The sequence below is a fragment of the Orcinus orca genome, chromosome 8 (assembly GCF_937001465.1).
Source record: "Orcinus orca chromosome 8, mOrcOrc1.1, whole genome shotgun sequence".
NCBI lineage: Eukaryota > Metazoa > Chordata > Mammalia > Artiodactyla > Delphinidae > Orcinus > Orcinus orca.
The window spans coordinates 108428688-108441398 of record NC_064566.1 but is presented as its reverse complement, the minus strand read 5'-3'; the positions used below and the strand labels follow the sequence as shown (position 1 = coordinate 108441398).

General features: G+C 52.5%; 1 protein-coding gene across 9 annotated transcripts in view; it reads left to right on the top strand.

Annotated features, from left to right (window-relative positions):
• IGSF9B (immunoglobulin superfamily member 9B) overlaps positions 1 to 11653 on the top strand; it is a 52466-nt gene extending 40813 nt beyond the window's left edge. For 6 of the 9 annotated variants that reach the window (XM_049713229.1, XM_049713230.1, XM_033407018.2 and 3 more), the window contains one exon: positions 856 to 11653. In XM_049713229.1, coding sequence (XP_049569186.1) covers positions 856 to 1064 — 209 coding nt within the window. In that variant the 3' untranslated portion in view covers positions 1065 to 11653. The remainder of the gene's footprint in view (positions 1 to 855) is intronic. The other 3 variants (XR_004477273.2, XR_004477272.2, XM_049713228.1) reach the window with 2 other exon arrangements.
• The last annotated feature ends 1058 nt before the right edge of the window (positions 11654 to 12711 follow it).

The following is a 12711-nucleotide window of genomic DNA, read 5'->3' as shown; positions in this document are numbered from 1 at the left end:
CCTTCCTTCGGTCAGCAGGTCACATTTGCTCTCAGCCTGGGGCTTTCACACCATGGGAACACTTCTCCCCCAGGTCTGTGGAAGGTTCATAATTCAAGACGCGCCTCGGGGTTACTCCTTCAGAGTAGAAGCAGCGCCTCGTTCATTTGCCGTCTAGTGATCCTATTTTATCTTCCTTGGTAGCACTTGCAGTATCTGACGGTTTTATATCTGTAGTTTTTAAGTCTTTATAGTTTGTCTCTTCCTCCCCATTGCCACATTGAAGTATAATCTTCTAGAATGCAAGGGCTTTACCTCTGTGTCCCCAGAAGGACCATAAGGCAGAGGGATGGCCCTGGCAGTCCAGGGTGGGCCAGACCTGACTCTAATGCTTATGGATAAAATCTGTGTGACGTCCATCACTGCCTGGGGGAGGCGGTGGGGGGGAAAAGTGTGCTGAGTCCCAACCGCAGTACCTAGAATGATGCCTGGTACCCAGGAGGCACTAAAAGAGACGTATGAATATTTCTTTAATATCGATAAATAGAAGAAATATTAGATAAAAGGTATTGAATATATTCAATATTAAATACAAGATGAAAAAGAGATGTTGCTTGACTAGATCTGTGAATCTGCAGGAAGTACAGCCACAGCTGTCCTGCTTCCTGGCTCTCACTAGGACAGCACTTGGGGTGGCCCCGGGCACTGGCCCTTCGTGGTTCCTCTGCTGCACACTCTGCACTTGGGTGATTCCGGCGTGTAACCCTAGAGGCCGGGCACCGTGCCCTGCAGAGGACGGCTGGGTGTGTGAGGCTGCCTTCTCCCTTTCACCACTGTCTTCTCTTTTCCTGTGTGTGTGCATCTGCTCCTCCTCAGATGGTTCTGCCTCCCAGGCTCAGAACCTTCCAAACTCTCAGGTCCTGTGGCCCGACGAAGCTGTCTGCCTCCGGAGGAAGAAGAGACATTCCCGGCCCGACCCCTTTGCCCGACTCTCAGACTTGTGCCACCGCCAGCTTCCGGAAGACCAGACGGCAATTCTCAGCAGCGTGGAGCACGATGATCCTGGCCACGCCACTTTGCTGTGATGCCACAACTTAAGCGTCCCCTGGGCGAGGATGCTGGCCGAGGGGCAAGGGTGGGCACGGGTGATGGGTGTGCAGGGCTTCGTCCTCTCCTGCCAGTGGAGGGGTGGCCTGGTCGTTAGTTTCCAGGGCTGCTCAGACCCTGGTTCTGCTTGTTCTCCCTTTGGCCTGAGCGGGTGTCTCCTCTGCATCCTGGCCTGCTGGCCTCGTGTCCAGCAGAGAGGGCTGAGGGCAGACTGGCCGCCGTGGCTGTGTGTAGAGCTCGGGAAGTGAACTGGGGACAGGGAGAGCTATGCCTCCTCCCCCGCCTTCCCCTCTTCACTGGATGGATTTTTCCCACCTCCTCAAATATCTCTGGAGTGCAAAAGAGGAAGCAATGGCTCTCACTGCTGTCTGCTTCTGTTCAGTTTCTCAAGTCCTGAAAGAGGGCTGGACTTCCTGCCATCTTCCAGACTCTACATATATATAGATATAGATGCAAATGCGTATGTGTGTAGTTTGTGGGTTTCTTTATGTATATATATGTACGTGGAAGCAAATGCTGTTTACTTCTGTGGTCAGTGGAAGGAGGAGGGAGAGGGCAGCTGGCATGTGGGCTTTGTGAGGGGCTCGCGGGGGCCCTGGTGTCTCTATCTCGGGAGTGAGTCCTTCTGAAGTGGGATTCATGCCTTCTCAGCTGAATTCCCCGTTTGTCTTGACCTTCTCCCATTCAGAGTGGAAGTAGGGGCTTGCCATGGTTCCTGCTGCCTGCTTTGGGGGGTTCAGCAGTGAGTTACCACAGAACTAAACATAGCCTTTATTTCTTGGTTCTGGGTGAAGAAGGGTGGCTGGTGAACGGCCAGACAGGCATCTCTCTTCGTTTCATGGTTTGGCTCAGAAGTAGAAGCTGCTTAGCAGCGGGGCCGGGAGGTGGCCCTGTGCTCAGACTCAAGCTCATCGTCAGCCCGTTGGTCCAGCCGGGCTTGGAGCCCTGTGGCCGAGGGCCTCCCGCTCTGGAGCCATCTGTGCCGAGCACCAGGCGCCGTGGCTCTATTTATATCCCAGCCTGGCTCCGCACCCTCTGGAGCGCTGTTCCAAAGCCCTGATTGGATTCCTCCTTTCCTTTTGTGGGAGCTAATTCCCCAGATTGATTAATTGCCACGTGTGGGGAGCCCGCCCGCGCTCCTCTCCATGCTTCCCACGTGCAGCCCGCCGCAGACCTGAGCTCCCACAGGATGGGATCAGATAAAGCTGGGGGGCCTCAGATTCTGGGTTCTGGGGGTGCTCAGGCTCCTATTCCCCCAGGTCTGTTTATATAGAACTGGCTGAGGCCTGGGAGTGAAGCTGGAAGGGGTGGGAGGCAGGAGCCAGGCTCCATCCTTTCCCTGCCGAATTCTTGTCCTAACTCAGACTCTTAGCACCCAGAAGCTTCTGCGAGGTCGTCTTACAGCGACTACAGATTTATCTCTCTCTTCCAGTAAGGTAACGGCGCTGCCCTCGACAGGGCAGAAGGCCTCAGTGTGGCTGGGGTGCGTCTGGCGTCCTTCTCCTCCTCTCGTGCAGGAGCCTGCTCTTCCGGCCACCCGAGAATCGAGGGGGCTATCAGGTTCCGCCAAGTACTTCCTTCTTGGTGCTGCTGTCTTGGTGGGTTTGGGGACATCCCTTGTCCCCAGATGCCTGCTTGGATGTTGGCCCAGTCAAAGCACTGGAGACTTCTGTGGCTCTCAGCCCGGTGACCCAGGCGAGGCGGCCCGAGAGCAGGCAGCTGCACATCCCGGGGAGCTTCCATCCTAGGGGTGAATCTGCTGCCACGCAGACCCGCCCCGTGCTTCCTTCTCTTGCCCAGCGAGTGGGGACCAATTCCACCCTTGAGGCTCTGCCTCAGAGGTCACAAAAACCACAGTTTCTTTCCAAACGCAACACATCGTGGAGAAAGGAGTGGGAGGGGCAGCACTTGTAGCCTCGCCGTGTCCACTGCCCAGCCCTCGGGTGGAACCTGCGCCATCTGGCCAGTGCACTTCGCTGGGCACCAAGTCCAAGTCCAAGCCACCCTCCGGGCGGCAGCTCCAGCGAAGTAGCGACTCTGCTTCCTTCCTGAGGCAGCACTACCTCTGCCACCGTGCCCGACAGGGGACACATGGGCACCTCCTCTGGGCCCTGGGGTCGGTTGTGGCCTTTGTGCGCACTCTCATGGTGGCTGTTTCTCGAGCAGAGCAGATCCTGCTGGACTGTACGTGGGACGTCAGGGCTGTGTGTCTTCAGGGTGAACTAGGCCACCCTTTCTGAGCCCCGTTCTGGGACTGTAGGCCCCGAGGTTACAACAGAAGAGGAGATGGGGGAAGGCTCTGCTGCTTTACGGTGGCATACAGGGCCCCGCCCTTGAGCCATCCCCAGTGGTGACAAAGGTGCTGACTTCTTCCTTCCTTCCTTCCTTTCTCTGGCTGTGCCCTGTACCTCAGCAGATAAGACCAAATGGTTGGAGCTGTGCTTTTTGCTGGCCACTGGGTAGCAGCTGGGCTGGGTGTCCCCAAAGCTGGGGAAGGACATAAGGCTGACCTATCTCTCAACAGCTTCGGACTCATTTCTCCTCCCAAGAGGGCTTCCTTCTTGTGACAGTGTGCATGGAGACTGGCAGCCTTCCTGCACCTTGGGGAGCTGGTTCAGTACTTCCTGTAAGGATTGCGATGGAAACTGGCAGAATACAGTTCCCTCTGTCCATGAGATGGAGACAGGGATGTCACAGGCACACACTGAAGTGCTGAGTGTGAGCATGTGCGAGAGGGTGTGCTCGTGAATGTCTGCATGGTGGGGTGCAGCCATTTCTAAGGACCAGATGTCCTTTGCGCTCTGCCCTTGAACAACTGCAGTGACGACTCTGAAGCTTCCTCTGACTTTCACGCTCCAGTCCATGGGAGATCAGGTGTCTTCCAAACTGCCCCTTGGATGATCTGGTAGCCTTGCATAGAAGTAACCTGCCCCTTCGTCCTGCATCTTGCCTGGAGACTGCAGCTGTTTCAGGTTAGGTGACTCGGAGCCCGGGGAAAGGGCAAAGTGATGCCATAAGCTGTTTAATAAGGAAAGTGGGTTTCCTGTTTCTTGATTCACTGGCTGACCAGCTGGGGTTGAGTGTGGGCCCCGCCCAGCACGCGGTGGTCAACTTTGTCTGTGAGCTCCCAGCCTGTCTCCCTCAGCTTTCCTCAGAGACACGGGTCTGAGAGGCCTTCTGAGACTCCGCTTTCTCCAGGGGAAGGATGCTTCATCCCACAGGGTGGGCGGGGTCTGCGCCCCCTTTGAGGAGGAGCCCATGTCCCATGGTCGTGTGCAGGGGCGAGTCTCAAGCAGGGGTGGACTGGAGTCATTATTAATATTTTTCAATACTATCTTTATTTTTGATTTGAGATCTAAAATATTTGGGGTTAAACTGATGTCACCTGTTTTCCTTTGCCCTTTTCATGCAGAGGAAGCCTGGTAGGATTAACAGGTGAAATTTCCTGACTAGGGTTTGTTTTTTTTTTTAAAGGTTGACAAGATAGCTTCAGGGAGGAAACAGACTTCACAGAGCATCAGGGCGACTTTGTCACTCGCCAGGATTAGAATTCGGGGCCAAGGTGTGCATAGCTGGAGCTGTTTCTTCCAATTTTGTTAGAAAAAGCCTTTTGGTGGATTGGGGTGGGCTGGGGGAAGGAACTGTACATAAAGTACATTTTATTACTATGTAGAGAAACATAGGGAAAGAAAAGCTCATAGTTAACCCGAGGCTTGCTTTGCTTGCGTGTGACAGAGCTTTCGGCGGGGGCATCACAGGGATTGTTGGGGAACAGCAGGAAGGTAGAGTTCCTGGGGGCTCCCCTGAGTTCGTCCCCCAGCCCCTCTGGGAAGCGGGCATCCATGGCTCAGTTCTACCTTTCTATCTTCAAAATAAAGGGAGGCTGGAGGCTTGGAGTCCCGTGGGTCTGCATTGTTGCCTTGAGGAGAGGACCCAGCAGTGTTTTGGGAAGGGCGTTAGAAAGCTGGAGTGTGGAGAGGAGGTCGGCTTTCTGCCGCGTGTCTGTAAGGCCAGAAGGGGAGTAGACAGCCAGGTCGGCCCCGGAGTGGGAGGCGGGGATGGATGTGACAGTAAGACCAAAGCCAGGGACATCAAGCTTACCTTTCTCTCTGGGCACATGGTAACTTAGTTACTATTCAGGGTGCCGTGTACAGGTTGGGCGTGGCCCCAGGAAGAGAAAGAGGAGAGGCTGCCCTGGGGTGGGGTGGAGGCAGTGAAGACCTTTGCGGGGGGCGATGCAGTCATTGAAAGAAGCCTGGGGGTGAGTCTTGGATCCCGAAGGGGTCTTGCTTCTTGGCTGGGCGTCCTTGCTCCCTCTAGAGTCAGCCTGCGACGCTGAGTGCCCAAACCAAGCATGGATGTATTCTCTGTGATGCCAGTTTGTGGGGACTCCTCAGGCCCAAAGCTGGGAGACTTGTCTTGAGGTCCCTGTGCTACCAGCAGCTCTGTGTTAGTGGAGAAGGAAGAACTGTTAGGGATTTGCATCTGTTCTCATAAGGAGAAGGGCAGCTGGCCTCTTCCATGATCTGAAACTGGTCCTGAGACAGTGTCGCTGGGGGTGGAGAGGAGGGACTGAGGCTGGGTTACACCTTTCCTCCTGAGGGGGCAAGACTGCTGCAGATCACAGAGCTACACAGTGGCTGTGTTCCTACAGCTTTCGTCCTCACCTCTTTTCTTTTGTGAGATGAAAGCTACCAGTCTGGTGGACGTAGGAGGGTGAAAGGGTTCACCCTGAAATCAGACCAGCCATTCCTCTGTCCTCTTTGATGTCTCCAAATCTGCCTCCTTTCACATCAAGAGGCAGAATTTAAAAAGTTGATAAACCAAGGATCAATGCCCAGATTGGACTTCAGCGCTTGAGCAACTCGATGTTTGGTTAGGGGTGTCCATTACCACCCCCTCTGACTGGCAGTGAATCCACACTGGTCCAGTGCTTTATTTCTGGGCCCCCTGTCTGTGCTTTCAAATAAGTTTTTCATGAGCAAGTATAATATTTTGTTTGTTGGGTTACTGAGCGGGTAGAAGTGTTTCTATGACCCATTTTAAGCTAGAAGAATAAATCAATAGGTTGACTCTTATCCAAAGACATTCCCACACCCCAAGGGTTTCTGTGTAGGATGAGGAAAAGTGAGGCATAAGTGCAAACATCACTGCTGGCTGCCCATACGTTCTAGAAGAGCTGGTGCATCTTGACTGCTAAATACTCTGGTAGAACAGCAGCCATTAATAAAATCACTTGGACAGTCTCCTCCGTGGTGGGTCAGCAGTGGTAGTTAGGGTTTCCGAAGAAGGCTGATGAAACAGTCATTAGCTTCAGATCACTGGCTGGGAGAGCTGGACTGGGGGGTTAGGGAGAAGTGGTACAAGTCCTCAGTTCCTGTCCCTGGTCCTTTGCCATCTGTCCTTCCCATCCCACTTGATGGTGACATGAATGGCTGCTGGGCCTCTTCTTTTGGAGCTTGAAGAAATATGCTCTACCAATCCCTCCCCTCCCTGGCACTGGATTCCCCGTCTTTATTGTAGGACCCAGGCCACACTCTCCCTTCCGCCCCATATACACACCAGTTACTTCCTTTTCCTTCCTATCCCACTTCACGGCTCCAGGGATCCTGACCTTGTGCATGGTTTATGATGGGGAAGTGGTTGGGTGGGGAAGGGAATCTGAGAGGGGAGAAGGTTTGGGCTGGGGAGGGGGGATTTGCATTTTCAGCCTCACAAACACTGCCAGCATGCTTTTGATGATGTGCAACATACGTAGAAGGAAGGGGCAAATGCCGACTTTCCTCCTATTGGTTGATGAGGGCTTAGGGGCTTTTTGGTCCTTTTTGGCTTATGGCATCTAAGAGACCTTGCTTCTGGTGTGGGGAGTAGACCTCCTGACGGCCATCTTGCAGTCTTTGGAAGGGAAATTGTCAGTCTCAACGAATATGTCTATTGCCTACTGCGAACCAAGAGGGGTCTGTTGTGAACAGACAGTGTCCAGGCTGGGGCAGAGAGGTGGGACTGTCTCACCTGTCTCTCTGCAGTCACCAGGCTATCTCCCTGGTCTCTAGCCCCAGCCAGCTGTCTTGTCCATGTTCCTTTCCTGGGCTCAGGAAGTGAGAGAGAGAGAGAGAGATAGAGAGCGAGAGAGAGAGCGAGAGAGAGAGAGAGAGAGAGAGAGAGAGTCCCCGCACACATGCATGTGGTATGTGACGTTTGCATGGTGTGTGTGTGTGTGTGTGTGTGTGTGGTGTGGGGTGTGTGTGTGGTGTGGTGTGTATGTGTGTGTACCTATGCATGTAGTATGTGGTGTGGTGTGTGGTGTGTATGGTATGTTTGTGGTGTGGTGTGTATGTGTGGTGTGTTTGTGGTATGTATTTGAGTGTGTATATATGTAGAAGAGATTTGTAGGGACACACTAATTGGCCTGAGTAGCCTCAGGCCTAGGAGATCCTCTTTTTGGTTGACTCTTTCTTTGCGAGGCAGCTCCTACTTTGGTAGGAGGGTGAAATGAGTAATATACCACCTCTAGTGTATTTTTTATGGAGATTGTATATAAAATTATATAAATATATATAATTTGTTCTATTTCAAGGAGAGAGGGGAGCTTATGTAAGGGGGGGCGGGTGCAGGGATAGAATGCAACAGTCATGATTGGGAGGCTTCAGGTAGTGGGACATCTGGGGAGTGGGAAATGGGAGGGCAAGAGACTAAAGCCGGGCGAGAGGATCGGGGATTCATGCCCTCGGCACACATATATAAATGGACAGAAAGCCTATATAAAGTCTGTCTATCTAGCTTGTCTATATATCTATATGCAGTCATAGTTGGCTTTATTTTTGTACTTGTGCTTAGAGTTGTGTGGGCAGGACCACCTGGGGTGACCTGGGATTCTAGCTCATGCCTTGGTGCCCCCCCTTCACCGTACATCCTCCATGCCTCGTCTTTTGAGACACTCTCTGTTCAGAGTTGCTTGGGTCTTTCTGATGGAAATGTGTATGTAAAAGTTAAAAAAATAAAAAAACAAACAGTGCTCCCACAGAGAGGACAAGTGAGCCGAGGGTTGTGGGAAGCTACTGGATCTGATAGTCCTGGAGAGCCAGGATCCACAGCGTCTCTTGTTACTGGGAGGAGACACTGCGGCTTGAAAGCTTTGGCACAGGTGCATAATATAGTGAGTGTGGAGAGGGGAAGACTCTGAGTCCGTCCCCATATTGCTGGGGGTGGTACCCTCATCGAGGTTACCTGGGGGCTGACAGCAGTACCTATCCTGGTTTGCAGCACTTTGACGCAGCACCTCTGCAGGTGTTTGCAGCACTTTGACGCAAGCACCCCTGCAGGCATCTCAGGAGAGTTCTGTGAGGCCTTTGGCATGGGCTTGGTCTTGGAGAAGAACACCCTGGTCATTCTTGCTGCAGGTTCTTGGAACCAGTGTGGGTGTAGTGTCTGGTATAAATACATCATAGACGCTTTTTCCAGTTATTATTTTAATTGGAAAATAGGTGGCATTGGAAACAGAATGGTCCAATCCTGGGACACTGAGTGGAGGAGGAGAAGTGGGAGGAGAACCTGGGGCGTAATGGGGAGGATGGGGCCGCTGGACCCTCCTTCTGGCACCTGGCCTGGGACTTCCGGAACTGAACAATGTATCAGTAGAGTCTGACCCAGAACTGGAGATTCTGGGGAGTAGGCACTCAATGGCACTTCAGCAAGAAACTTTGTGTGCCCTGAAGAATACCTCGCTGAGAACTCAAGACCTCAAATATGCTGCAAGGACCACGTACCCTGCAGCCTCAGCAGTCGTCTCTGGGTGCTAGCTTTTTTGTCGACTTGCCAAGAGCTCAGAGTGATGTGTTTGAAGCTGGTGCAGGGCCAAATGGTGCAGACAGCCAGGAGAGACCTGTGGAGGCAGTCTCTCTGCCCACACCCTGCTGGTCAACTAAAAAAATGCAATACTAACCCCTCCTCCCCAACTAGAGTGTCATGCTAGCCAAGGGCTTTTGTCTTATGGAGTCTGGTCATTAGAGGAATTCAGATACCTCAGCCATGGGAAGGGCATTTTTTTACATTTGGGATATTAATGGGAAGAGTAGGTAGGGGTGGAGCTTGAGTTTGACTCCTGACCCTTCTCCCACCATACTGTAGACTTAAGGGACCCTGGCATTCACTCAGGCACTGTCCTTAGTCCCTTGCATTCCTGCTCAAGACATTCTCATTTCCCAAGGATACTGAAGGAAAATGGGCTCTGTCCATGCAATACCAGGGGAGCTCCAATACTGGGTCCCACTGGCTGTGTGTCCATCCTTGGCAGGTAACTAATCTTTCCTGCAGTCTTCTCAGGAGGCCAAAGGAGGATATGGCCAGATGTTTCTTGTAAGATTTTTCAGGGAGGTTGAACAAGAGGAAAAGCAGCACATTCTATGTCCCTTCCCGGCTTGCACCCTTTTCCAACCTGCCAAAAACTCCACACCAAGAGGGCTTTCCATTACTGTTTTTTTTTTTTAGCTCTTAGAGCGATCCTCTCTTTCTCCACAGACCCTGTCCCACTTCTGGTACCATGCAACCAGCGAAACAAATCACCTCGGCATCACAGGCCCCTCAGAGGGTCAGTACCCCACTGGGTCTGGGGTTACTCTCAAACTCTTGCTTCTTTCCATATGAAAGCCTAGATGTGGTCCTTAGCATCAAGGAGTCACTGACCTGTGCATTCCCATCCCATCCCTCTACCTCCAATTGGAGTCTTCATTTATGGGAAGAAAAGTGAAGACAAGGGACATGGCCCTACCTTGAGATTTCAGAGCTTGGAAGGGATGTGATGTTTATCTCTACCTGGTCTGTGATCCTGGCCCTGAGCCTCAGAAAGATGGCGAAACGGTAGACATTGGCGGGGAAAGGATAGATAGCCCAGCCGAGATCTCCAGTTTCTCTGAAGAACCAGCCTTTCACAAAGGCAGGTGGGGCAAAACGGATTGAGATTTGATTATATGTGGAGTAAGCAAAGTTTTCTGTCTTTGAATCTCTCAGTTGCTAAGACAGGCGGGTGGCATGGGTGCTCTGGTTAGGTCTTTGGGGGCTGGAGCCGCGCGCCGGCCCACGTGCTCGTGCCGTACTCCTCGGTCCCCATGTGGTGGAAGGGATACTGAATGTTGGTGCTTCTCCCTCTTGGTAGGTGGTGGGGGCATCTACAGAGTTGTTTTAGTTTTGCTACCTCTGTCCGCTCTATGGAACAGGGTTTGCAGTAGACAGATGCACTGGGCGTTGCTCACCCAGGGATCAGCGTGGGCTGTATCCTTTCTCCTTGGTCATCGAGTAGTAGCTTGGGGAAGCGGGGTTTGCCCATTGCCCTCTGGCCCTTCCGCTCCTCTTTGCTGTAGGTATTCATGCTGACCCACTTTGGGCAACGTCAAGGCAGAAGGTGGGAGAACAGGAGAACCCACACAGCACATTCCCTGTCCCTGAGGGTCTGGCCCCGGTGTTGGCACGTAGGGGTCTCTTCTGTGCCGCCATGCCCTGGGCCTGGGAGGGGTCACTGTGTGCAGGGGTCTTGATTGCTGGGACTTTAGATGGAATGGCTGGTTTAGGGAAGAATAGCAGTTTAAAGCCCCCCTTGCCAAGTCGTATACATCAGTCTCCAGAGGTCTTAATGCCTCGTTCAGATTTCATTTCCGAACCGTCATCTGCGGGGCCAGAGGTAGGGGTGCAGGTGGGTGTGCGCTCACCAGTTGCTCCTCCTTTTCACAGCCGCTGATCCGAAGGGACTCTGTCGGCTTCATGTCAGTGATGCCCGGTTCCTCTCGTCTCCAGCTTTTTCTCTTTCACCAGGAGAGACTCTATCACCCTGGGTATGATACTTCCATTGCGCACCTGGAAACGTGTGTGGATTTCTTTTCCTCATTTCACCCAGTGGCTTGTAGACACGGAGGGGGGCGGGGCGGGGTCCCGTGGCCACCTCACCACACCCCAACAGCCCTGCGCCTCTGTCTGCCCGGGGCCTCTTGCATTAGTTCTTTTCTGAGGAATCTGGGTATGACTCTCGGTTTGGTCATGGGAGTTCCTGCTCTCATAGCAAACGCTTTTTCCTTCTTCAGCTTTCTTTGGGGGTTGCCCCCATCCATGCCAGGTCTTCTTGTGAAGATCCTTCAAACCTCGTTTCCATTTCTTGAATGTTGAGTACTACAACGTAACTGCGCTAGGGTGCTTTATGGTGCTGTTCTTGAAGAGGCCAGCTGGGCTGAACCTCCTTCGTCCAACTGGTTCCTTAAATCTTGCTGTATTTTGTCCTCTATTTGATTTTTCCCCTGGGGGTTTGGGGTGGGAGACGTAGGGGTGGCTTTTGTGTTCTCACTCTCTCTCTCTTTTCTGTATGTATGCAGTGGAAAAAGTCAGTTATCATGGGCAGCTGACTTCATGGTATTGGTTGGCTGACTTTGGTTAACCATTAAAGACAAACCAACAAATTGTACAGATGCACACAGAACACCTTTGAGTGTGAATCTGAATGGCAACTAGAGGCTTACTTTTTGAACTTCAGGTATGTAACTCAAAAGTAAATAAAAACACTATTTTTTCAGTAAGCTTTTTTTTTCTTCTAAGAGACAACTTAGAAATCAAACGATAAGAACATTTAATCGGTGCTGTACCAAAGCCTTATATGAACATATTCTACACTCTGTACAACCTGTCTCTGGTGAGTGCCCTGTTCTGTCACCCTCTTCTCAAAGCCTGGGAATGCCAGTGTGTGCCAAGCCTGGGGCCAGGTCTTGGGGACCTGTGGGCCAAGGAGACCCCTTGGAGCGGAGGATGATGGTGAAGATGGGACACCATTCTGCTTCCTGAGTAGACTCTGGAAAGACACCAGGCATTTGTGTGTGTGTGTGTATGTGTGTGCATGTGGGGGGGCTCGGGTGTGTGTGTGTGCATATGTGTGTAGGTGTGCTACAGGTGCACAATGCCAAAGAGAATGCACCAACCGGGGGCCTGAAGGGGAGACCCAGGCTGGCTCTGGGAGTGGGCTGGTTGTAATGAGAGGGGTAGGGTGTCCTCCACCATTTCCTGTCTCCTTCCCTTTCCTCTCTGTCGGGGAATGGAGGTTTATGGAAATAGCTACACTCTCAACCAGGTGCTTTTTCTTCAAAATCTCCAAAGTCTAAGCATTTATAACGGGCCCGTCCAAGAGGCAGGCACCTCCAACCACCAAATCACAGGACGGGCAGGAACCTTTCTCCTTCCCAGCTCCAGCTTGCTTTCTTGGAGAAGGGGTTCCTCCTGCAGGGTCCCCTGACCTCCCGTCCTGGTCCTGGGCCTGTTCCAGCTGCCACCCCTTCAGGCTGCCCAACCCCTTCTTCCCAATCCACAAAGAAGACCCGGCCAGAGGTGCCCCTTGGCCACGCCTGCTCTGTGGCCTAAGCAATAAAGCCTGCCCTGCCTACCACAGACAGTGACCTTTGGCCTTAGGCTCTTGCCAGTTGAAAGCTGAGTGACACCCCAGACTCAGGAGAGGACCTGTGGCTAGCCTCGGCTCAGGTCACTGTGCCAGGCTCCCCTCGCTGGCATTTCCAGGCTTGCTGGATACTAACCAATGCATCGCCAGTAACACTGCATGTTCATATAGTGAGTTAAAGAGCAAAACAAGCAAACACAGAC